Source organism: Chelonoidis abingdonii, chromosome 2, assembly GCF_003597395.2.
Source record: "Chelonoidis abingdonii isolate Lonesome George chromosome 2, CheloAbing_2.0, whole genome shotgun sequence".
Lineage (NCBI taxonomy): Eukaryota > Metazoa > Chordata > Testudines > Testudinidae > Chelonoidis > Chelonoidis abingdonii.
This window is the reverse complement of record NC_133770.1, coordinates 195,611,224-195,636,667: the sequence shown is the minus strand read 5'-3', so window position 1 is coordinate 195,636,667 and position 25,444 is coordinate 195,611,224. Positions and strand designations below refer to the sequence as shown.

The following is a 25,444-nucleotide window of genomic DNA, read 5'->3' as shown; positions in this document are numbered from 1 at the left end:
AATCACCTTAAACCTTTTCATTAAGTATATTTGAAGGCTGTCTTTAAAAATCAATGTAGTTTTCACATAATTCATGCAGAGATTGTATGTTTTTAAATTTAATTTTTTATTCTATATTTTACCTGTTACCAAAAGTGTTATTTTACAGAAAAACACACATATGCATACAGTATTCTATAAAGCTTAAAAAAGCCAAACTGGTCCAAATGTCATTACAAGTTGATTATTTTATTTCAATAATGAATGTTTTTAAATGCTGTATTCCTACACTTCTGTGTATAGTACATATTTAAATTAAATTTACTATTGTGTTGTGGAGTATACATCTGAGTAAAGCTACATATAGAAAAATACACATAGCCAATGACTGCACCACAGATTGGGGGAGGGGGGGCATGGTCCAGTTTGCCAGGGGAAGGGGTATTTCACTTTTGGGGAGTTGCAGGGAGAGGCACATATAATGCTGCAAAAGCAGAGTGGGTCAGTATTGCAATGCTGACTCATCCCTCAGGGACCAGAAGAGCTGGGGAGTTGATAAAGGGCAAGCCCAGCAAAAGACCCTTTTCCCTGGACCAGATGGAGTAGCACCCAACCTCTCAACCTTGGAAGTGGCAAAAAAGCAGGTTTGGTCAGTATCACAGTGGGCACGGCACTAGCCACTCCTTTCTTGGGAAGCTGGGAAGGAATTTTCCCCCTCACCACCAGATTAGCCAAACTGGAGAGGGAGATTTTTGCATCCCCCACAGCATGTTCTGGAGGGCAGGGGGCGGGGGGAGGGGGGCGTGTTGTAATGGTGAGTAGGAAAGGAAGTTAGGCTATGATGTCGCAACTCATTATGTAAGTATGGGGCAGATGTCCAGTGCAGGCACTCCACAGGGAAGGGATACAGTGATCATATAAATGGTTTGATAAAGAACTTAAAGGAGGTGTTTGTTAAAAGAGTGGAATGGGCTGAGGAGAGGGAGGGGTGGCATGCACATGACTGAGACCTTTCTTTATAGCCCACCTTAACCCTCATTTGAGAGTGGGAGGTCCCAGCAATGGACTGGCTGGAGACAAGGGTGGAAAAAAAGGAGTCGGGGGCTGGCAGAAGTCCCCAGGAAAATACTGAAATGATCATGGTGTTACCTGCACTGTACACTTTTATCTGTCGGGTAGTCCCAGACATCCAATAAAATTGCAGCCTGGTTAAATCATATTCACCATCTTCTGTCCTTCCCGTATAGCCAGACAACAATATAGCATAAGGAAGATATAATAGGCGTGTGTTTAACAATTTTGCCATTTTTCCATTTCTTTTGTTTCTGTTTTCCTACCCTCTCATCTTTCACCACTGCATATTAATAGCCAGTGCTTTAAATCTATAGTAGATTTAGAGACAAAATAGAATTAACAACACATGGTATGTGTCAGTTGGCATTAACATTGGCTACTCCTGACAGTTAGTAGTGTAGCTGAAACTGAGTGCCAACTTCGCATTAAATATAGTCTACAATGTATATGCTAAAATAAAAAACACTGAATCAGTAAAGGAGGGTAATCTCACAAAATATTAAAGTTTGTTATAAAATAGTGCAATTCAGAAGAGCTTTTTTCCTACATATGGTTGGAAATACCATTGCCACATGTATACATTTTAGTAGATTTGTGAACAATGTTAAACACTAACTAATGAATTAGATTTAATTTCTATAAGGCAACTATAATGCAACAGTTAAATGTTCACAGTAGTTTACTACTAGTTTGCTTTGGTGCACTGCCATTAAAGGCATCTATTTCGTCATAAGACAAGATTACCAGGTTTAACACTGCTGCAGTAACAAGCAAAATACTAATAATTCTAACTTGAGATGTGCAGGACTATCTGAAGTCTCAGTGCTGAAGGGCTTTATTTCTTTCACAAATTAGACTATTTTTGTTTTATTCTTTAACTGCTAAAGAAATGCTGTTGTAGCAGTGTCTGCGTGGAGCAACAGTTACATGCAGTGGTCATGTGCAATCTTAGATGTTTCTTCTCTGGGAATGTTCCTTGTTTTTTGTTGTAAGACATTAGTCTAACCCAAGTTTGAAAATCCCCTCTCTCTCGCTCTCTCTCTCGGCCACACTTAATTCTAATGGCTTGGGTGTGATGAGCAATTTGTAAAAATAAGGAATTTCCTTATTACTATTGCTTTGCATCTCATTGATACTGTAACAGCTGCCCTCTCCCACATTTCACATACCTTGAACTCACAAAGTTTGTTAAACCTTTCCATGACTGCCTAATCCTGTTATGAAAAGTAAAATATTCTGAGAGAAGTGACATTAAACAAAAATAAACCCAAACAAAAAAGTGTTCGGATAAACAGTCCTTGCAACTTCTGCACATGATTTTTTACAGCAGTGTTTAAGAAATCCTTTAATGGCAGTGCTCAGAAACCAAGACAGTTGCTCTGCATTTGCAATTGTAAAAGCAGCAAAGAATCCTGTGGCACCTTATAGACTAACAGACATTTTGGAGCATGAGCTTTCGTGGGTGAATACCCACTTCATTGGATGCCCATCTAACAAAGTGGATATTCACCCACGAAAGCTCATGCTCCAAAACATCTGTTAGTCTATAAGGTGCCACAGGATTCTTTGCTGCTTTTACAGGTCCAGACTAACACGGCTACCCCTCCTGATATTTGCAATTGTGCTGTTCAATGAAAAAAAAATCAGAAGACTTGTGTGACTTGGAGAAAAAATAAATAAAATCTAACATGCAGTTGGGACATCCTGAAGAAGAATGAATAAAGTGGGGGATCTTGCTATTTTACTTAAAAAATGAAGATAGCAAATAAAGCTACTTTATGTGTTTCTTTCATTCAACTGTTGGTCAGGGATTGCCAATAGAAGTTTATATAATCCTAATGCATGCACAACTCAAATGACATTAAGTAACAGATTGTTTCTATCTATGTAATTCTTGCAATTATTATTAAAATTTTAGGTAGTTATCTTATGAAGCAGAGTACATGGTCCTTGAATGACGTCTTAGAACTTCAGCGTCTAGCAACTGGAGAACCAGACCGTGATCCAGGTCGGGAACCAGATCCTCCCTGTGGAAAGAAGAATAAAATCAATTTGATTAGAAAGGTATGGTATGTGTGTGTGTGTATATACGTGTGTACACACACACACACACACACACACACACACACACACACACACACACACACACACACACACACACACACACACACACACACACACGGTCTAATTCTAAAAAGCTAGGTTCCAGTATTATAAATTGGAGTACAGTTGAGTCCATTGTTTCTAGTGACTATCTTTGGATAAGCCTGTGTATTATATCACTAAATTAACTGAATGCTTGAAATTTCAGCTTTGTTTCAGAGGGATGATCACTTTTGATAATTGAATTTTCAAGTAGAATGAGTTTGTTCTAATTAAGCACCTCCATCGCTAGCACTTTTGTAATAACAATTTGTTTCCAATGAGTGGAGTCTTAATTAAGTTGTTATGAAGCCAGGGAAATTGAGATTGCTGGTAAAGACAGTGACAAAAAGAAACTTGACCTGGGGCCATCACTGCATTTTGCAGGTGCACACCCTTTGGAAAAGTTATAACATGGGCATGTACCCTGTGAATAGCCTAATAGCTGAGCATGCCGGAGTATAAGGATTTGCATCCACTAAATCCACATTAACACATGCAGTTGCACAACTGAGTCTTTTTAAAGGACAAGCTCAAGTGGTAGCACTTGTAAAGTATAGGTACAAATTTGTGGAAGGATAAGGTCGATGGCTGAATATCTGGTCCATTTTGCATATAATTAGAAAACAACAAAAAATTAACAGGAAAGGGAATAACAAAATCTTAACTGTATCTATCAGTTCTTATGCAAGTGATGACACAAGTGTGTGTGTTGGGGGGGGCGGGCAGATTGGGGCCAATATGAAAATCAGACTCCTACTGTGAATGGTTCTTTTGGCTTTCCCTAGACGTGTATAGAACCTCATTACTTTCCTTAAAGCTCCTTCCAAGTCAAAAATTATCATGCACCACTGAGGAATTAAAACTTCTCTTCATAGTGCCACACATCTATGTACTGTCTTGCACGAAAGCAGACATACATATTTATCTCTTTATTGGCTTATGTAGGCTTATTTCAGTTATGACTACTGGTGAACGTGCTGCTGTGTCTGTTCTTGGAGGATATGCTAGAGATGGAAATGATTCATTCTTCTACTTTCCATCTGGAAAGTAGCCTCACTGCTGACTGCATTATTTACTGAGAACACAACACTAGTAGTGGGAAATCACTGTGTCTGGCCTTAGAGGAACAAAAATGAAGGTCTCATATTATTTTGTTTGGATACGGATGTAATAATCAGTTTAGATTTTTCATTTGTCTTTTTTTCCCCCCTGCCCTTCTTTGGAAACTATTTGGCCATACACTGCTTTTTTATTTTTATTTGAAATGTTTGTTAGGGACCCAGAGAGAGTTAATCTTGAGGCATATTACAAATACGTTTTTACTATTGTTACAGAGAAGAAAATTTTGGGCCAAATTCTGCTCTTAGATATTCTGATGTAAATCCAAAGTAACTTCATTGATATCTAAGGAGGACTCCCACACTTACACCAATAAGAGCAGGATTTGGTCCCCTGACTTTTGATTAGCGTGATCAATGAGATCAGAAATCAGTACATTTCTATTATACCACATTAACAACTGAAGTACATAAAACAATGTCAAGCACAACTTGCTTTCATACAAACATAGTATCTGCTCAATTTTTTTTTGTAACTCAAGACAAGGTTTGCTCAAGAATATTTGAATGTGACTGATATTAAATAGATTGATCTAGAGAGGCATTTATGCTTTTTTTGTAGGCTCAATTTTTCACTTATTGTAAGTTTACTTGTACTTTACCAGTTTAAAGATTTTGGAAAGAGTGCCCTGGCCATCATGGTATGATCCCTTATGTCCCTTATAAGCAGATTTATGCTCGGAGAATTTGCCACTTCCTCCATACCCTGGCTTGTGTCCTTCACCTCCCTAGAAGAGAGATCACAGATATCTCAGGTGTGTTGTTCACACCAGTTACCTTCACTTCCGACTGCTGAAATGTAATGCTTTCAACTTAGTCAAGTAATTGAAAGTGTGGGAGGAGAAAAATTCTAAATAGTGAGCAACGTGGAAATCTGAATCCCAGACTTTGGTCTATAACAGAGAAATCAATAATCAGAACAGGAATGTTGTACTGTCAAATGCATAATGTGAATGGAAAATGAAAAAGGAAGAATAGTAACTGCAACTGTGAATTTTGAAAAAGAAACCTATTGACTTAAAAATGTTTTGTCCCCTTTAGAAAATTATACCAAATAGCACAAAAGGGTAGGAAGAACAAAAATCTCTTGATCAACATGGAGATTTTCCATGCAGCTGAACTTCTCCTAAAAGTATACATCACATTTTCAAGAGCTTTTCAAACACTTACACTTAAGTACTAAGATCACTGGTGAAAAAAAGTTGCTTGTGAAAGTCATTTTGTTTTATTACAAAGTAACTGCCTGAAGAGGAGAAGGAATACTAGAACAGAGTTTCTCAAACATTGTACCCTTACACAACTAGGGATAGAAACCTCCCACCAACCTCTTGTTGAAGACATGGTTTACAAGTTGTGATTTTGGTGGCAATCCCAGGCAGCAATTTACTTTTTTGCTGAGTAATTTCCACTTTAGACTCAGCAAAAATAGAACTGTAAACTTGGATTTTTTTAAATTACTACTTTAATGAATGTAATGCTTATTAAAGTTACCAGATTGAAAGTTCTAGGCACTAGATACCTCCAGGTGCAAGCTACAGTGTAATTCACTGTCCATGCCTAGTCACTCACTGGCCTGTTTATGGAGATTATCAATACTGTACTGCAGCCAGATGTGATGAGAAAATGTATCCATTAAGAGACCATCAAATCAGTTCACAAGGTAATCACACAGCTGCCAAATGGTAAAGATTTTCGGAGTCAACCTGGAATCATACGGGTAGCACAGCTGTGTTTAAAAAAAAAAAAAAAAAAAAAAAAAAAGTCCTAATTTGTTATCCTGTCTCCTGAACTACCCAGTTGCCCTTCAACGAACAGGTCTGCTTTTGCTGAGTCCTCAGTAATAATTCCTATAAGAAATGGAAAAAAGAAAACCCTCTTTCCTCATTTTCAGTGTACATCTTCTGAAAAAGGTTGAAGCCTCCCCAAGGGGGCCAACCTCATAATTTGAGAAAAACTGTTCTGGAGCAAAGGAAGTAGCAAGTTCTGTCAAAAAGATAGTTGAAAGGCAAGAGACAGATAATCAAAGGACAGTGAGAGTGTGCTGGCAATTTTGCATTCCTACTTCATTCACAAAGCATAAGTGAAATTGATGTGGAATCCTGCTTCCTTGATTTTTCTCTCTGTTCTAAGAGCCAAATTTGTATTTGATCCATTGAGAGAGCCTTTTGTTGTTAAACAATAAAGTAGAATAAATACTTTCACAGGTCTGTTCAGATACAATATTACAGCTATCGATCATGTTAATAAAGAAGGTAGAAATGACTATCTGAACTTATTTGTGTATAAGAGATACTGCCAAGATGACCTAGTTTGAAATTGTTATAAACCTGGCAAGGAATATCCTTCATTTCTAAATCTCTTAACTTTTATTAAATCCCATATTCTGTAATAGCAGTTTAACAGAAGTCATTGGGCTTGATCATGCTTGCACTGAAGTTAGTGGCAAAATGCCACTCCATCTCAATAGGTTTGACCTGCTCTGGATTCAATTCTGCACTCATTTAATACTCTCAGCTCCCAGTTGCTTCACCGTGTGAACCTGATGATGCAGCCCTTTAGAACTTGCATTGGTTTCAGTGGGAGTCATGCAAACAGAGCCACTGCCAGATCTAGATTTAATGTTTGAGAGAGAATGCCATACCCAACAGCTGCACTGCTGTGTTGCCAAAGCTATTAATGTTTCTGGTGACCCCACCAGTCCTATTGCAGTGGACCCAATTCTAAGTGGTGAAGAACATCACCAACACTGAGTTAGATAGGACCTTCCTGTGAAAGGACTGAGCACACTTTCACCTGGTGCTCAGCCTCTTTCAAGATTTTGTTCCTACTACAAGAACAGAAGCAATAAAATAAAAAACTATATAAATTGTTTGTCAAATGGAGGGCAAAGTAATTAGCAAAAGAACTGGGGTTTTTTTCAATCTTTTAATAGGATGTTACAAATACTGAGCCTGATGTTGCAAAGTGTTGAATGCCCTTCACTTCTATTCACCTTCTTACATTGTAGTGGAAATTGAGGATTGGGCTTTCCAAAACCAAAATTTAGTCCTTCAAAATTCCCATATATTACTGACTTTAAGGGGAGTGTTGTTTGAGTATTAGCTCCAGGATTTAAGGTTAGTGGAGAATTTCAAAAATAAATAAGAAAAACCTTAGAGAAAACTCTTGACAGTGTGATTTTAAGAATTCACACATTAGAATCTTCAGCCATCCCATTGGTTAAATGATTTCTACCATGTTATGAGCACAAAGCACACAAAACCTCTGATTTTGACAAAATAACTTTTGTGTTCTAGGAAATAACTATACTGATAGAAACCTTTAGCATTTTAGAAGCTTTAATATACCATTTAAGACACTATAATAATCTGCCCATGTGTGTAATAAAAGCTATAGTGAAGCAGAAAATAGTTAGCTGTGAGATAACTGTGCTTCTCTGCTACTCAACACAGTCCATGTTTTAAAACATAACTGTAGAAAGAGCCTACATAATAAGCAGTAATATTGATCTCTTCTTTTTAAAAGGGACTGCAAAAACATATGACAAAAATGTACATACCAGAGACAATATTAGCATATAGAAAAATCAGGCTTATGTAAAAAGTTCCCCAGCTCTTTCAATCCTATCCCCAATTCTTCCCCTCCCCGCAAAAAGAAAAGACAAAGCAGTTAAGTCTTCCTGGAGCCTTAAAGGAAAAGAGGTAGTTTTGCCATGCAGCAGACGTGCTCCATTTGTGCTAAAGCAAAAGAGATTATATCACTGTAAGGTTGACAAGCTTCTGGATAAGAGCAAGCAACAAAATTACGACCATAAACAAACTGCTATGTAGGAGGGGGAAAGTGGATCAAAAGGAATAAAGCAAAACAAACATCAAAATCAAGACCGAGACATGAATGTCAAGTTGCTGCAGTGGCTTGAAAGGCAATGGTGAAAGATATACTTTGGCCTTGGTAGACCAAAATGTCTGTGAATGAAAGCACATTCATCACCTACCCAGCTAAATCTGGCGAGGGATAATCCTCTCCCCTGCATATGTAAGAAACAGAAACAGTGATATGATGATCACCATGAAACAAAGGATGTTCAAGATACGTGAGAGAGAAAAGAAAAAAGAGAAACAGCGAAAAGAGCTGGTCAAATAATACACACACATACATCTGTGAACAGTCATTCTGTTAAATTAAAACTAACATTCACAATTTATATTATTTGATCTATAAAGTTAATTAAATAATACAAAAAGTTTCTTAAATGATTATTTGAATGGAAAAAAGACAAAATTCACAATTAGAATGATTTGCAAAATTTATTTTACCAGCTTTGGTATAACAACTCAATTTACTTACAATTAACCACATGAATCTTCTTGTAATTTCACCAGCTACTTTTAGATATTCTCAGGGTTTGGCTAAAGAATATGTTTTAAAATATTATGAATAATATTTTACATTTAATTATCAGCTTTTATGAAAGAATCTCAACATGCTTTAGATCAGTGGGCAAGCAGTATTATCGTCATTTTACAGATGGCTAACCTGGTGTCACGCAGCAAGTCAGTGTTAAAATTGGGAATAGAGCCCAGGTTTCCTGACTCCTACTCCCCTGTTCTAAACACTGGGTAAACTAAAATGGCCAGATGAACAGGTACATATTTAACCACAATAATTAGATGGGATCTTGGGGAATACACTTACCTTTGCCTGCACTGGGGGTGGGGTCCTAGGTGACACCTACAGAACAATAGAAAAAAATTATAAAACAGCAGCAGCAATAGATCCAGTACAACCATCAAAGGTTTGTTCTTCATCCTATAATTTGGATAATGTCTGATATCATCTACCTTCACATTGTTGTAAGAATACCTTTCAGCTTTCTCAATAGAATATACAGTGGACATATTTTTAAAAGTTAATTCCAGTTTTAGGGGTATTCCCCATATTAAAAAATGAAAAATATTAGATCCAGTAATATGTTTAGGATTGGAATGAACTTTTTAAGTGCACGCGCTATATGTTCGTCATTTTAGGTACGAATTTGTCTCCATACTGCAACACATTGGCAGTACCTTCCTTTCCTGACTGAAAATATTAACACCAGGAATGTTGATCTGGTGAAGCTGATATTAATAGAGCTAGTATTAATTAATCCAAATCCATTTACCTACCTACCATTTATCTTTCTCATGTCTGTCTATTGGGTCTTTGTCCTACTTTTGGGCCTCAGCAGATGGAAAGATCTGCTTCAAAGAGCATGAAGAAGGGAAAAGGGATTATCTGTGGTGCCAGTGATCATTTCACAGCTGTGATACATTTGAGGTGACCTCTCTCTAGTAGGAAGCATTCTGAAGTGCTTTCAAGTATTATTAGGCTCAGGCATTAAAGTTTTTGATGATATCTTTGCACAGTACTCAAGGATACCATGTCATAGAATGTTTGAGGGAGATACAGCTCTATAGTTGTTTCTCTGATTTTGTGTGGGGGTTTTCTTTTTTTTTTTTTTTTTTTCATATTCATATGAAGATATCCAGGTTCAAAGCTGAAGAAAATCCTTCTCCTCAAATAACATCACTCAGGAAGGGAATCAAATCTGGGCTTTTTTTGTTTAGGCCTTGAAAAGAAATGCCTGAGTCTAGCTTCTCTCTTAGAATAGAATTAATTTATTAAATCTAATAAGTGTTATTTTAAATGGACTATGCCTTGAGCACCACTGACATTTTTTAAACAAAACAAAAATTTGAATGTGCCTTACTTCAAGAAAGGCAAATAAAAAACTTGCAAATGGTAAAGCTGTTTAATACCATCAGTGATTAATGTTTGAAATTCAGCATGTTAATGGAAGACTCACCCACTTCCATCGAAAAAATTTTTGCTACACAAAACTAGAAGTTGTAATATCAAAGTAAAATAATTCTAATATCAAAATATAATTATCCCCTCAAAGGCAGAGACAGAACATTTTATCTACCAGTCTCAATTGCAACAAAATGGATAATCTGCAGGTACTGTTTAGCTGCCACTGAATCTCAAATTACATTTAACTCTGCCAGAGAACCATGAAGGGAAGGGGAAACTTACCATGTTCTTGAAGAAATGGACTACTGGGTTGTCATCACCAGGCCGCCCGTGCTGAGACCTTTGGGGCATGGAACCTACATGGCTAGCTCTGGCTGCATGTATGTCCTGAAATGCAGGGTGGATATATTAGTAAATGCACTGAGAAGACCAAGATAAATCATGACCTCTGAAAAGAAAATACAGCAAGAGGCATGCTCTCAGAATAAAACTAAAAGAAAAGGGGGGAAAAAACTGACAGTAAAACACACAAGAAATCTACAGAGTTTATGATCCAATGTCTTTAGTGCTATAAAAGCCCATGCACTCTTGATAGAACAGCACAGTTAAGCAATACATATGTATCTTGTGCCCATATCTGAGTGAGTGTGTGTGTGGGTATACACACACACCTTTAACATTATTAAGTCCAATATCGCGAGAGTTAGGCTGAGGTGGTTCAGTAACAGAAGTTAAATATTTGCTTTCCTTATAAGTGGAATCATAAAATTGGAGGTGGAAACTGAGGTGGAAAAAGGCCTCTTAGGTCTTGGAGTCAATCTCTTTGCCACAGCAGTAATGAGCAGAGTAGCACCTCTTTTCATTTCTAATGTGCAGCACAAATTTCGAACATTCTGTCAATGAAAGAGCAGCTCTATTTGAGGCTGAGGAGAGTTAAGTGCAACTGATGGCACTATGTCACCTCAGCAGCGCTTCAAGTGATGAAGAGAAGAATCCAAAAAGCAGAGGCAGAACAAGAGCGAACAACCCTATTAAATTCATGGAGACTAATTGGCACAACACGCCCTGTGATAAATGTTTTATACCACGGTGAAAATTGTATCTGCTGCATTATGTGCAATTGGTGCTACATCTTGCATTAGTATCACAAGGATGGAAATAAGACTAGTTAGATGTGACTGATCAATGTTAAATTCATGAACAGTAGCAGGTACAGCTTTTCTTCTTGATAAACATAATATCCAAAGGCCACACCAGAAACTCCAGCAGAACCAAACTAAATCACCAGGGAATAGAGAAAACCCTGAAAAGAAGGTGACATAAAGGTCCCACCAAGTATGAGTACTTCCCTGAATATCTAGTGGCATTAAAGACTTCAAATTGATAAAGGATGGTACTCCTGCTACTCACTTAAGATCAAGCATATCTGTGCAGTGAAAAAAAGTTGAGTCTCTAAAATAATATGAAAAGGTAGACAATTAAACGAATTAACTCTGATTTTATTTGTCACTAACAGCAAAACACACAACCTTTCTATATAACCTATCCAATGAGACAAGGTAATCTACTTGTCAAAGCACTAGACATGGACCCAGGCCTCCTGAGTTTTATCCCCAGCCCTGCTTCTGACTGATTGTATGATCTTTGACAAATAACTTAACTACTCTGGGCCAGACTTTTAAAGATATTTCAGCACCTAAATATGCAGATAAGCACCTAGTGGGATTTTCAAAAACACCTAGCTGTCTAACTCCTAATGGGGACAAATGGGCACTTTTAAAAATCCCACTAGGCACCTATCTGCATCTTTAGTTGCCAAAGTATCTTTAAAAGTCTTGGCCCATAGTTGTTGTTTGCCAGAGATCACCCAACCTATCAGGGCTGGGAGTTTTTTAAAAAAATCTGAATGAAAATAAAAAGCATTGTTCCCCTTGCTATAAGGATGTGTATTGCATGTAATATAATCCTTAGGAAAAACGAGTTTCAAATTAGTTATTGCAGGAAAGTTCAGCTCAATATTTATTAGGTTTGCTCTCCCTGTGTCGATGGTGTATATGATTATACCACTTAAAAAGTAGGACTTTAATGGATTTTATTGGGTCTATGCGATTTTTATAACATTATGCAATCATTCTGCACTTCCTCCCACAAATTAGCTTTACTTTTCCACTTTTTAGATGATAGCCAGAGTTATGGATTCATATTACGGGGTGACAGAAGAATAACGGCTAGCAGTGAATGAAAAATGGCCTAGTTAAGGCTATGACGATGTCGCTAGAATGTCCAGTTTTAGCTCACATGACTTTTTTTTTTTTAAATCGACAGGATAGCAGCATACAAATATAGGTGGTCGTATTTGTTGGGTTGATTGCTGTTTTCTGTGCATGTTCCAAATTAAACTTTTCTTTGTTTTTGGGACACAGCTTCCACGAACCTCCTTTCTCTCTTATTTTTCCTTGGCTAGTGTTGCAGGTCACGTTGCAGTTGCCTCTACGGCTATGTTACTGAAGATAAAGTGGTTACTATTTTACTGCAAACTTTTCATATGCAAAGAGAGGAGGAATGAAAACAGAATACATGAAGGGCATTTGAGATTAGAAGTTGGGGAGGAAGTTATTTATTTTAAAATCTGTAGCTAATAAAGAAAGGATCACAGTCAAACAGTGATTATTTTTTTCCAAATGGGAAACGTGGATCCCACTCATGGTGTGTCGATGTCGCAGTGCAGTAGTTCAGAACACTTTTACTCTTAGTGTCCAGTAGAGGATCACACTCCTTACAACCTTGCGCTCCCTGTCCTGAGAGTACAAAGAGCGCAGTGATGCCATCCACCGCTCAGTTCCTTTGGATGGACCTAGGCAGAACAGCCAGAACAATAGTGTCCCCATTTTATTTAGTTAATTTGGATAGTTACTTTTTATTTATTGTAGCTTTCGTGTTCAACAGTATTAGGCTGCCTTTACACTACAAGATAAATGTGATATTTCCCTGCTTATGTACACATGCAGCGTAACCATGATAGTACAAGTAGTGGCAACAGAGGCTTGGCTTAGCTGTTCCAAGTATTAACCCACCTGAAATGGGTGGGTACATACTCAGCACAACTAAGCCATGACTCCACTGCCACTACTTGTGCTGCTGCAGTCACTCTACTGTTGATACTTGTGCTATCTTGACAAGAGCTAGTTCATAGTGTAGACTCAACCTTAATGTTACCTCTTTTTTTTTTTTTTAAGGAAGAGAGTTACATTTTAACTTTATTTCTGTTTTAATTACGTATGAGGATTTTAGTTGAGATATGGCAGAACTGAGATTCCCCAGGCTTTAAATTATGTCCCTCTATGTGGGAGAGGGAGTGCCATTCCCCTGACGGACACTCATGGTAAGTGTCTTTATTGCGTGGGTGAAGACCATGTTGTTGCTAAGCGTGTGATCTGTAAATCTTCTAAAATGCTCACACAGAAAGAGTGACAGTCCAGGTGAAAGTTCTTTTTCATGGAAAAGTACATGAGGGCACTGTCAGATCCTAAGCCAAGACAATGCTGAGGAAGTTGCTCTCTACCAGCACAGTCTGTCTATGGTCTAGTCACCAGAGATGTGACACCAAGCTCAAGAGCAACAGAAGGACCTAGAGAGGCTTTGCAAATTATTTTGGAGCAGTCAGAAATCCCTGCTGTCTGAAAAGTGAGAGACTAAATCTGTTATGACTCTTCTCTATGTCTGGTGCCTGGCAGGAGAAAGTTGTCCTAAAAGGACTCAATGAAGTCAGCACAGAAGAAATCAGTGCCAGAGCACATAGAGATGAAAGTCCTAAAACCATGACTCAGTACTTACCAAAACCATCCATCTTAGCACCAGTGCATCAATTACAGTCTGCCCTGGCATTGTCTTTAGCAGCACTGGTTTTGATGAGAGCTTCTCACTCGGCATGTTGCAGTATAATTGTAGCCATGTTAGATATTAGAGAGAGAAGGTGGGTAAGGGAATGTCTTTTATTGGACCAACTTCTGTCATCAGAGAGATGAGAAGAGCTCTGTGTGGCTCGAAAACTTGTCTCTCTCACCAGCAGAAGTTGGTCCAATAAAAGATATTACCTCACTCACCTCTCTCACTTGGCATAGGCAGTTTCCGCATTTCAGAGCCTTCAAAGCAGATAATTGAGACAGGATTCCTCAACTCAGATGTCTTTTGAAGGGGATTCCACAGCACCAAAAGATTTATTTACATCTCCCTTGGATATCAGAATAACTCCAGAGCCTGGTTTACCATTGTTAAAATCTTCTAGTTTTGCACCATCTAAATCTCCTCTCCATGAAAGATCAAAAATACCTGTGATAAAGATTTCTCTTCATCAGCAGAACAGTAGGGTTGTGAGTAGAGGTCCAACTCAAATTTTAAAATCTCCTGTCATCCTATCAGTTGAAGGATTCTCATCAGATTGCAGTGGGAGCCCTCCACCTAAGAAGCCAGCAAAAAGAAAAGATAATGCAAAGGAGCTTTTAAGGGTTTAAATTCTAATTACTCTCCTTAGTGTCCCCCAAATTGGTTGAATGTGTCTTACCACATGGTCAACAACCTTGGCCATATTGGTCTCTGTGGTAGCAATATCTGCAGGATCCAGGGTAAGTTCCCCCACAGTAAATGCCATATATGTGTTAGTCTCCTAATTCAATTTTTCAAGTGTCACATCATTTCCTGTTCAGTTTATGGAAACAGAGGAACAGCATCATTCTAGTGATGGAGAGTTACCGGTTCACCAGAAAGATTAAGCTGGATGTCACGTTCTTCTTTTTCTTCACCTGAGGAGGCTATTTCATCTACTGTGCCTCTGACAATTGATAAATTTAAAATGTTTCAGGAATTATTGAAGTGCAGAAGGGGAAACACTATAAGAAATGGCACAAGAAAAGGCATAAACATTTGATACTTTACAACCAGCATCTCAAAATAGAGTTGCTCTTCCTATCAGTGAGGAATTTTAGAATAGAAGAAGAGCTCTAGATTACTTCCTTGATTTCAGCTACTTCAAAATATGTTGATTGTAGATATCAAGTACTGTCCGAAGGTTTTCAGTATTTATATACCCGTCCATCTCCATCTTTGTTGGTTGTTACTACTGCAAATGAAGAGTTGAAACAATTGGGAAAGTCAACTCCCAAAGAGAGAGAACCAAACAGAATAGACACTTTTGGGAGGAAAATTTATTCATCAGCCTGTCTGCAAGTTAGAATAACTAATTATCAAGCTATGCTATCTAAATATGATTATCTACAATAGAACAACTATCTGACTTTAAGGACAAGTTACCTACAGAAATTAGAGATAAGCTCAGATCAATTTATGGAGGCTAGTTGATTTCTAAAATATCTCTTCAAGCTGCTCTGGATGAAACTGATACTGGTGTCTGTTCAATGGCTATAGTTATTGTTATGAGATGTGCATCATGATTTTCTTTATCAGATTGATACAGGGAGGTACAGACAACCACTGAAGATTTGCCGTTTGATGGATTGAGCTTGTTTAATACTAAAACAGATGAGACCTTGAGTTCTTTAAAAGATTTAAGATCCACATTTAGATCTCTAGGTTTATATACACCTGCATTTAGGAAGAAACAGTGTTGTCCACGTTCTTCTTCCTCAAGATATACTAAACTTTCTCATACTTTTATCAGCAGAGATCTTCTGACCAATCCAAGAAGAGATTAAGATATCAAAAGAAAAGATGAATTCTATTGTCCTCTTTTTGGTAACCTCACAACCAGGACAGAGACATCAGATTTGATGAGATGGTTGAGGAACTTGGATTAATCTACAAGGAGCAATACCTATTCCTCCCTCCTTTTTGATTCTGCTTTTTCTTTTCCCAAGAGACTTGGATTGGAATCATCACAGATTAATGGACCCTTCAACTTCTCAAATATGGTTATGTTTCAGTTTCTGCCTCCCAGCCATAACTGATTCCTTTTCTCACAAGAGTATATCAAGAATTAGATGACCTAATCAACGTAGGACGAGTTGATAGAATTGGTACCTGAAGAATTTGTGGAAAAGGACTTCTGTTTTTCTCATATAAAAAAATAAAGGCAGTTGGTGTCCTATCTTAGATTTTGGGACTCCAAACAAATACATTCGGCACGCCATGTCTTGTATGGTAACTCTTGCTTCAGTTATTCCCACTCTAGACCCCATGGATTTGTTCTAGAGCCCATGGATTTGTTCAGGAAGCAAATTTTCATGTGTTGACACATTCTGTACACAAAAAGTATCTTCAGTTTGTGGCTTTAGCAAATAATTATGAATTCCAAGTACTGCCCTTTGGGATTTCATCTGCTCTGAGGATGTTCACCAAGTGTCTATCCATACCATATGAACAGGCAGAGAGGCACAAGATCAGACCATCTGTGTTCTATATGGGAATGGTGTATCCAGAATTGTATCAATCTGACAACTCCACATCTTCCAGGGAAGAGTGATGGTTTAGCAGATTCACTAAGCAGAAAAGTGACCTTGTTCCATGAATGGGAATTAAAGATTAATTACTGGAGCAAATCTTCCAAAAGTGGGGGTTTCCCTAAATAGACCTGTTTGCTTTAAATCAGAACAAAAAGTGTCTGTTTTGTTATTGAGCAGGAAAGAGTCTGGGATCCATTTGATGTATGCCTTCCCTACTTTTTCGTTAATTCTAAGGGTGTTAAGGAAGATAAGGCAAGAAAAAGCTTGGGATATACTGATAGCTCCTAATTGGCCTTATCAGTTCTTGTTCTCTAGTCTTCTAATAGTGTCCAGTCAACAATTTTCCACGCTGCTGATTCAGAATGATATATCATCGCAAAATCACAGCCTACTCCTACACTCAAATCCAGTGTCACTACATCTCATTGTTTGGATGGTTTCTGGATGTCCTTGTTAGATAATGTTCTTCAGCAGTACAGAAATATCTAACTTCAGAGCAGGAAATAACATATTCTGCAAGTGATTATGTCTTTTATTCTGGGCATATTTTAGGATCACATATTTTAGGAATATGCTTTCTTGGTGTGTTCTATTCCAATAATCTTGGATTACTTATTACATTTAAAGCACTTGGGTCTATCTGTTGCTTTAGTTAAAGTGATTTGGCAGTGATTTCAGCATTTCGTCCACCAGTGGAAGGGGGTTCAGTTTTCTCTCATCAGTGAGCAGATTTCTGAGGGGCTTAGTTCGAGTTGTTAGTCCTGTAAGAGAAATTGCTCCCACATTGGATTTAAATCTAGTGCTTTCTTCTCTGATGGAACTCCCTTTTGAATCTCTAGCAAGCTTCCCAATTCAGCAATTTTGGCAACGAAAGTGGCATTTTTGGTGGCTATTACCTCAGCAAGTAGAATAAGTGAACTACAAGCATTAATTATAAACCCTCCTTAGAAGGCTTTTCATATAGAGAGGGTGACTGAGACATCATCTGTCTTTCATTCCAAAAGTATTATTGGACTTTCATATCAGTTTATTATTTTACCAGTCTTCTTTCCACGACCTCATTCATCTCAGCTGAAGTTAAATTACATGTGTATCTTCAGTGTCAAACGGTCATTGTTATACTATCTCGATAAAACAAAATCTTTTTGTAAGACTTCAAGACGTTTTATTGATTATAGAAATAAATCTAAAGGAGTGGCTGTTTCATCTCAAAAGCTTTCAAAATGGGCATCTGATTGTATTAGGACTCTATATGATATTAATAAGTCCTTTAAACATTCTAATTCATTCACAAGTAACATGGGTTGCATATCTAAGTTGAGAGCCAATACTGGAGATTTGCAGAGCAGCTACCAGAACTTCGAGCTCATAAATTTACAAAGCATTATTTGTTAATGAATACTTCTCGATTGGTTGCTCGTTTTGGAAGGGAGGTTCTGCAGTCTCTTTTCAATTAACTCTTGCGTGGCTGGAGTCGACGGTGCTGGGAGAACCGGTGCCGTGGCAGATGACGGTGCCGGCCGGCACAGTTTCCCATGCTCAGATTGCGGTGCTGTAGTCGCAGCCGCAGGAGCCTTCAACTTCTTCGCCTTCGGCGAAAGGGAGCGGTGGCGGGCTGGCTTCTGCGCCGGAGACTGGTGACGCGGTGTTCTGGCGGTACCGGTCGTCTCCGGTGCCGATGAAGAGCTTCTGCCCGGTGCGGATGGTGCGCTCGGTGCCGGAGCTGCAGGGGTCAGCGCCGCTTCCATAAGGAGCTGCTTTAAGCACGAGTCCCGCTCCTTTTTTGTCCGGGGCTTAAACGACTTACAGATCCGGCACTTGTCAGTCAGATGGGATTCCCCCAAGCACTTTAAGCAGCGATCATGGGGGTCTCCCGTTGGCATCGGCCGACGGCAGGCCGAGCACTGCTTGAAGCCGGGAGAGGGAGGGCGGGTGTGGAATGGATATGAGCAACACATCTCGAAGAACAACAGTTACAAAGGTGAGTAACCGTCTTTTCTGCAGTCTCTTTTCAATTAACTCTTCGCACCCACCTCAGTTTACGATTACTGCTAGCTAATCACCATGACTGGGATGCACTTGTGCAGTACGTAAAGAAGGAAGAGTGATTATTTACCTCATAGTAACTGTGGTTCTTTGAGAAGTCTGGACATGTTGCTCCTATGGCTCACTTTCCTTCTTGCAATTCGGAGTCTTACACGATGGATTCTGGGTAGTGAACAAACTGAGTGGCAGTTGCAGTCACTGTTTTTTGTGCCCTGAGGAGGGGGATCATGAGGACTTGAGAACAAGCATGACCTCTACTGGACACTACTAGTGAAAATGTTCCAAGCTATTGCAGTGGGGCCACTACACACCATGAGTGGGATCCACGTGTGCAGATATCTCAAAGAATCACAGCTACCACAAGGTAAGTAACCACTCTATATTTTATATTCAGCCCTTATGAACAAGAGACAGCAGGTAGGAATTTAAATGGCAAAGCTTCACTTATTCTTACTCCCAAGGAATAAAAATGAGTGCTCAAGCATGTTTCATGTCCCAAAATGAATCCTGAAGTGCCACTGTTTTAAACCATTCCCAGCTCCCCTCCTCCATCTTGAGCTAAATTATATTTTAACCATTTGGCTATGGTTTTATCCTACAGTTATCTAGTTTAAAACAAAAAAATCTCCAAGCCTTCATTAATTAGACTTAACTAGCCATTTTGCAGTGGTATATGTAATGTCACTGGCTAGAGGCCTGTGAGATCCTGGTTCTTTGCAGAGTAAATAAAGTGGAATTAGAAAGTGAGCTGTGGAAATTGTCATGAATAAGATTTCTTATTTTCTCATTTTCTGTATGTTAATGATGACTTAAAAATTAGGTGTAAATCACTATCTAGGTCTATAATCAGTCACTGGTATACAGCATATGCCAGTAATCTGGTTTATTGAAAAGGATATCATGCAAAGTATACAGCAAATTAAATATTATGGACATAGATTCTGCTGTTTGTAGTGCCAAAAGTTTCATTACAACGGTTAGCTTTTTGATATGGTCCTTTTTGAGAGGGATGAGCTAGTCATGGGACCTAAAACCAGGAACTGGGCTGGTGTTCCTGCTGTGACTGTCCTATGACAGAGTTCAACAACTTGTGTTTATCAGTTCTCCAGATGCAGTGCTTGCTTCATGTATTAACCTCTGTAAATACATTATTCTAAATTTGAAGCAACAGGTAATTCATTACCTTATTTCCTCTTAATTTAGGATGCATTTGTAAACTACTGTATTTACTCCCTTTTTGAGCTGCACTTTATGCTTTTTATTACTCTGCAGGCTCTAAGACTCAAAATCAATGAAAAAAAAAGTAAAATTGGAAAACCATTTCTTAGAATCACAAAAAACAAACAAAACCTACAACCAATGAAAATTAGTTCACTGAAAGGCTATAGCGCATTGTCTGAGGGTGCTTAAAAAAAGAAATAACCCTGCTGAGTTATTTACTTAATTCTTGCTGTTACACAATTGTAAATTAGTTCATCCAGTCAATGAGTTTTATATCAATACATGCTGAAGACTGCCATACACTAGTTTACTTTTGAAGTAGGTGCTATGCACTAATTGAAATGATGGGCATCAATATGAAAACCTAATAAATATGAAGAGCACACTGCACATCAACTATATTTTAAAAAGAGGCCATATTTAGCCTTTGTTGCTTCCTTGTGATACCGGAAGTTTCCACTCCATACAGTGTGATATTAGTCTTTATCACTAGATGGAGCTGTGACCCACAAATTACCAATTAAAATTTGCAGCACCTTATCAGGCAATTTCACAGGATTTTCCATGCCTCATACCTATTATAAATGTTAAACTTCTACATCAGTTTTAATATTGTGCACCACTTGCAGCTCCTCCGGTAATCATTAATAAGGCAAGATTAATTTCCGTATGTTACATTCAGTGTACATGTTCACAAAGTCTAGTCTTGAATTGAGACCCTTTGAATTAATGAATTGCTTTGTGAAGTCAGAGGGATTTGGCCATTTGCTTGCAGGTTCATTTTAAAATAGTTTGCTGACATAAGAGAAGTGTGTGAGTTTTATGCTCACTGAATACTTTACATTGTAGTCAACAACAAAGAGAGAGCCTTCTGTCCAAACGGCACATTCAGAAACAGAGTTTACATCTAAAAACTTAGGCCAACGTAGCTACCCTGCTTAGGGATGTGAAAAATTAACACCCCTGAGAGACATAGTTAATCCAAACTAAGACCTGGTATAGACCCTGCTAGGTCGACGGAAGAATTCTTCTGTCAACCTAGCTAAGCTTCTCGAGGGCGTGGGAAAAACCCCTTTCATCACTGCAGTAAGCATTTACACTGCAGCCGCGCCACCATAGTGCTTGTAGAGTAGGCATACCCCAAGACTCCATTCCCCAATATTCGCAGAAAGCTTGGTGTTGGGCCTCAATCAGCTGATCCTAGTGAATGAACCCTGCTCTGTATTCCAGAGAGAGGTGAAAAGCAAAGGTCCCTCTGCTTGACTAGTTTCATGCTACAGCGTATGCATTTGCCTGTTTTAGTGGGAGAACTTCCTAGACCTAGATTTCAATACATCAGTTTGTGACTTCATTGTGAAATTGGTAGATATAGTATCACTAATTTAAAAAAGAAGCTTCTAAGAATTTCTTCGGGAAACTTTGTTAATTAGCCAAGAACAAATTTTCATTTCACTTACTGCAGATACTGTGTATAATATATAGGTCAAAATTTTTCAAATCTGGTTACCTTCTGGTTCAGGAGTGGCCTGATTTTAAAGATTCTGAATACCTGCATCTCGAACCAACTTAAATGAGAGTTGTGGGTGTGCAGCACTTCTGAAATCAGATCTTGTCTTGGATGCCTAAATATGGGTCTAGCTTTTGGCACTCAAATTCAGAAATTGTGAGTAGTTGATGTCTCTGTACCATCATCTGAAAAGAGAGAGAGAACACTACTTGGGTAGTTCGTTGCTGGTGATATTGGAATTCCAAGACTGTTCATTTTATTCATTAAGATGGGCCAAAGCCACAACGTTTTGACTCGCTACATTACAACTACCTCATAGTTCAGATTTTGATGTCCCTTACTGCAGGTGAAATTGCCAGTACAAAATATGTACCTGATTTGGTGTTTTGTTTTTGAACCTTTGCCTCCCGTACTTTGAGGATTTGTTAAAATGCCTTTTTTCCCCTTTGGATTTATTAGCAATGAGTTTGATATTTAACTCATCAAGCCCCAGTGATGTTGGTTTGTCCATAGCCATAACTGTATTCATCATCTTGAATGGAACTACTCTCATGAATAAAATTACCCATGCAGATTTGGGCAGTAAAATGTCTTTTTTGTATCAGACAGCAAAGTTGCATTCTGCCATTGTTTCATTTAAATTTCATGAATATTGGCTTTACAACTTGTATAATTGGGCTCTAAGTCAGACAGACGTAAAGAAATAACCTTGAGTTTGTTGCAGAGGGAAATTGACAGACAAGCACTTGAATTATTAACAGCAGTTTTACCATTATATGTCCTCCCTGTGCTTTACCTCCATCCTGTAACTTATGTATTGACACTGCGCACATTAACATACACCAGGGGTTGTCTTAGAGAAACAGCAAAGCCTGCTTTTCAACACAGTACTATGAATCAAAGTTTCATCCTCATTCAATCACATTGGGTTTTGGGCAAAGTGAAGAAGTTTCTAATTTAGTCTTTATACCTCTGTCATGACACATTTTCAGGTAAAATAGGTGCTTAATTTAATATTTGCATAAAACAGCTCTCCATTTATGCTGGTTTATAAACCATAATCTGTTAGTGTACATATCACATCCATTTCACTGTCTTACGCAACACTTCACCGAAAAACCAATACTATGCTTACTAGCACTTGTCATCCTTTTGTGGTTGTTTGATCATAATCAGTAACAGGCATGTAAGTGGTGGTACTAAAACACATCCCACAAAATACTTGTCTCACTTCCCTTGGTACAAACATGACGATAAATCCTGCAGTGCTTACTCATGCAATTCAACAAAGTTTATTTTCAAACACACAAAAACTTTTAATGGGAGTGAACTGCAATTTGTGCCTTTGAAAATCTTATTGTAACAGGATTGCTTCTAGAAATACATAACAAATAAATAATGGCAAGTAAATGTAATATCAAACCCCGAATTATCAGTAAATATTTAAAATGTATTAGTGGCAATAATATTCTGAAGATCAGACTTAAATTAATTTTAAAACGATTTTTAACCTTTGTTATAAATAATACATCTGGAATTTGGATGAGGAAAACTGAAGTCATTTTTATTATCTAATTTACTTTTCACAATGTCTGTTGTTGTTTACTTTTTGAGTTTCTCCATGTGGAGGATGAAAATGAACTAGTTATTTTCATTGAGCTGGGCGCAAACAAACAATATGTGTTTTAATACTAATAAATGTATACATGTATGAATGGAGAATGCAGGCTATACTTACAGGATGGGGGAACTGTATCCTGGGAAGCAGTAATAATGAAAAAAACTTTGGGATTTGTGGTGTATAATCAGCTGAACGAATGCTCCCTGTGCGATACTGTGGCCAAAAGGGCTAATTCAGTCCTTGGATGCATAAACGGGAATCTTGAGTAGAAGTAGAGAGGTTAGGTTACCTCTGTATTTGGCACTGGTGTGACTACTGCTGGAGCAGCGTCCACTGTTGATGTCCACAATTCAAGAAGGATGTTGATAAATTGGAAGGGGCTCAGAGGAGAGCCACCAGAATGATTAAAGGATTAGAGAATATGCCTTATAGTGATAGACTCAAGAAGTTCAGTCTGTTTAGCCTAACAAAGAGAAGGTTAAGTGTTGGTTGGTTGATTACAGTGTGTAGGTTCCAAATGGAGTACAAATATTTGAAAATGGGCTGCTTGAGCTAGCAGAGAAATTTATAACACAATCCAGTGGCTCGAAGTTGAAGCTGGACAGATTCAGATTGGAAATGAGATGTGCATTTTAACAATGAGGGTAATTACAGTACTCACTGTACCAAGAGCTGTGGTGGATTCTCTGTCACTGACAGTTTTTAAATGAAGACTGGATGTTTTTCTAAAAGATCTGCTCTAAGAATTACTTGGGGGAAGTTCTATGGTCTGTGTTATAGAGGAGGACAGACTAGATTACAATGGTCCCTTCTGGCCTTGGAATTTGTGAACTGTAGATTGTAGTCAGCTTCCTGGAAATTTCATGTTATAGCTCTCATGCATTAGTACAGTATCATTAGCATGAGCTTTGAACACCAAAGGAAATTGTAACTTTGGAATTAAAAAGAACAAAAACGCTCCTGGAAATCTTTCAATTGGCTGTATGTTTTGAAATAACTTTTTTACTTGAGGCCAAATTTGCATGACAGGGTCCTTTTCAGAGGAAACTGCTTTACAATCATTTTACTGGTGTTATGTTTTTATTTAAAAAATAATCTGCTTGAAAGGGACTCAATTTGTGATGAAGATACATGCCCATGAGAGACTGAATTGATACTTCCAGTTCATTTTATATGGGCTACCAGACATATAGCAACAATTATTTGCTGTTATTTAAGTTGGTCTTAATCTTCTATGAAAGACTGAGCACCCTCTGCTCCCACTGATGTTAAGGGAGCTGAGATCCTTGCAGTATAATCTCTCCCTAGGGTGGGTATGACCTAACAGTTTAGAAGTGAAATGCTCTGTTACTAACCCCCTGTGCCATCTAGCTCCTCAATTCTCTGCAACTGGCAGTTTAATGAGTAACTAATTTGTTTTGTTTTGCCAAATAGATTTAAGAATGCTCTCTTACTAACATCTCTGCTGTCACCAGTTTAAATAAAGAACATGAAATAGGCTTAAATCCTGAGCAAGAGATTTTATTGTAATATAGAAACTTGTCAGCTACAACTTCCCAGGACTCATTTCCTACTAATCTTATAAGTGAAAATGGGTCATGGGTGAGAGTGGTTAGAGGCTCTCATAGTGCAAGCCTGTTTAGAGTTGTCTATATTCTGCAAGAAGCTGTAGTATTATTATTTTTATTAAAGTAGCATCTAGAGACCCCCCAACTGAAATTGGAGTCGCTTGTGTGATAGGAAACACTGCAGAAGCCTGTTATAATCAAGTGATGATTAGTGTCCATCTTTGTTAGAACATTCTTAACGAATACTTTAAAAGATTTCCCCAAAGCTACCAGCAGTTTAGTCTATTTTATTGTATCATTAATGTTTCTTTGGAAGATTAGGGAATTTTTTTGCAGCAAATGTCCATGATTAAGAAAATCACTGATTGTTTACCCAGTATTAAGAACACTTAAGTAGCTATGCTGGAAGTAGTAATATCCTTACTGATTGCAAGTTGTTGGTCTTTTTCTGTTTTCATTAAGCAGTGCAATGAATCCAGATCATCTTTCTGGTGCTTAAGGTGAGTGTTTTGTGTAATTTGGGAAAATTAAAAACCCCTCAGGTCTTTCTGAGCCATACAGGAATATATATAGTTGAGATTCCATCTTACATTCAAAGAATATAATATATTAGGAGTGAGTCTAAGTGTTGAATTCAAGTGTTTTCACTCTTGTATATAATTAATTCTGTGTACTATATAATCTTTTCCTTTTGTTGGCTGATGATCCTGTATTGAAAGGTAAAAATTTGCTAAAGAATGTCAGACTTTGTTACCATTATGGTATGTGTAAGAAACACAAAAAAAGCTGATCTAAAGTTCATCAAACAGGAAGAGTAAAGGTTATGGCCTTCACTCAGAGCGAAAGCAACAATGGAATTGCTTATTGGCAACAAGTATCTAATGTGTCATATTACCCAAGAGTGTAGTAAAAGTTAT

General features: G+C 38.0%; 1 protein-coding gene across 2 annotated transcripts in view; it reads right to left on the bottom strand.

Moving 5' to 3' along the window:
- Nucleotides 1–207: 207 nt before the first annotated feature.
- The window catches only part of MBP (myelin basic protein), a 198,752-nt gene continuing 173,515 nt past the window's right edge, over nt 208–25,444 (bottom strand). The window contains exons 5-9 of one of the 2 annotated variants that reach the window (XM_032773289.2): nt 10,392–10,496; nt 9,012–9,047; nt 8,311–8,343; nt 4,919–5,044; nt 2,619–3,080 (exon numbers count right to left, since the gene is read on the bottom strand). In XM_032773289.2, the coding sequence (XP_032629180.1) occupies nt 3,024–3,080; nt 4,919–5,044; nt 8,311–8,343; nt 9,012–9,047; nt 10,392–10,496 (357 nt within the window). In that variant the 3' untranslated portion in view covers nt 2,619–3,023. Of the gene's footprint in view, nt 3,081–4,918; nt 5,045–8,310; nt 8,344–9,011; nt 9,048–10,391; nt 10,497–25,444 lie in introns of both variants that reach the window. The other variant, XM_032773290.2, reaches the window with a different exon arrangement.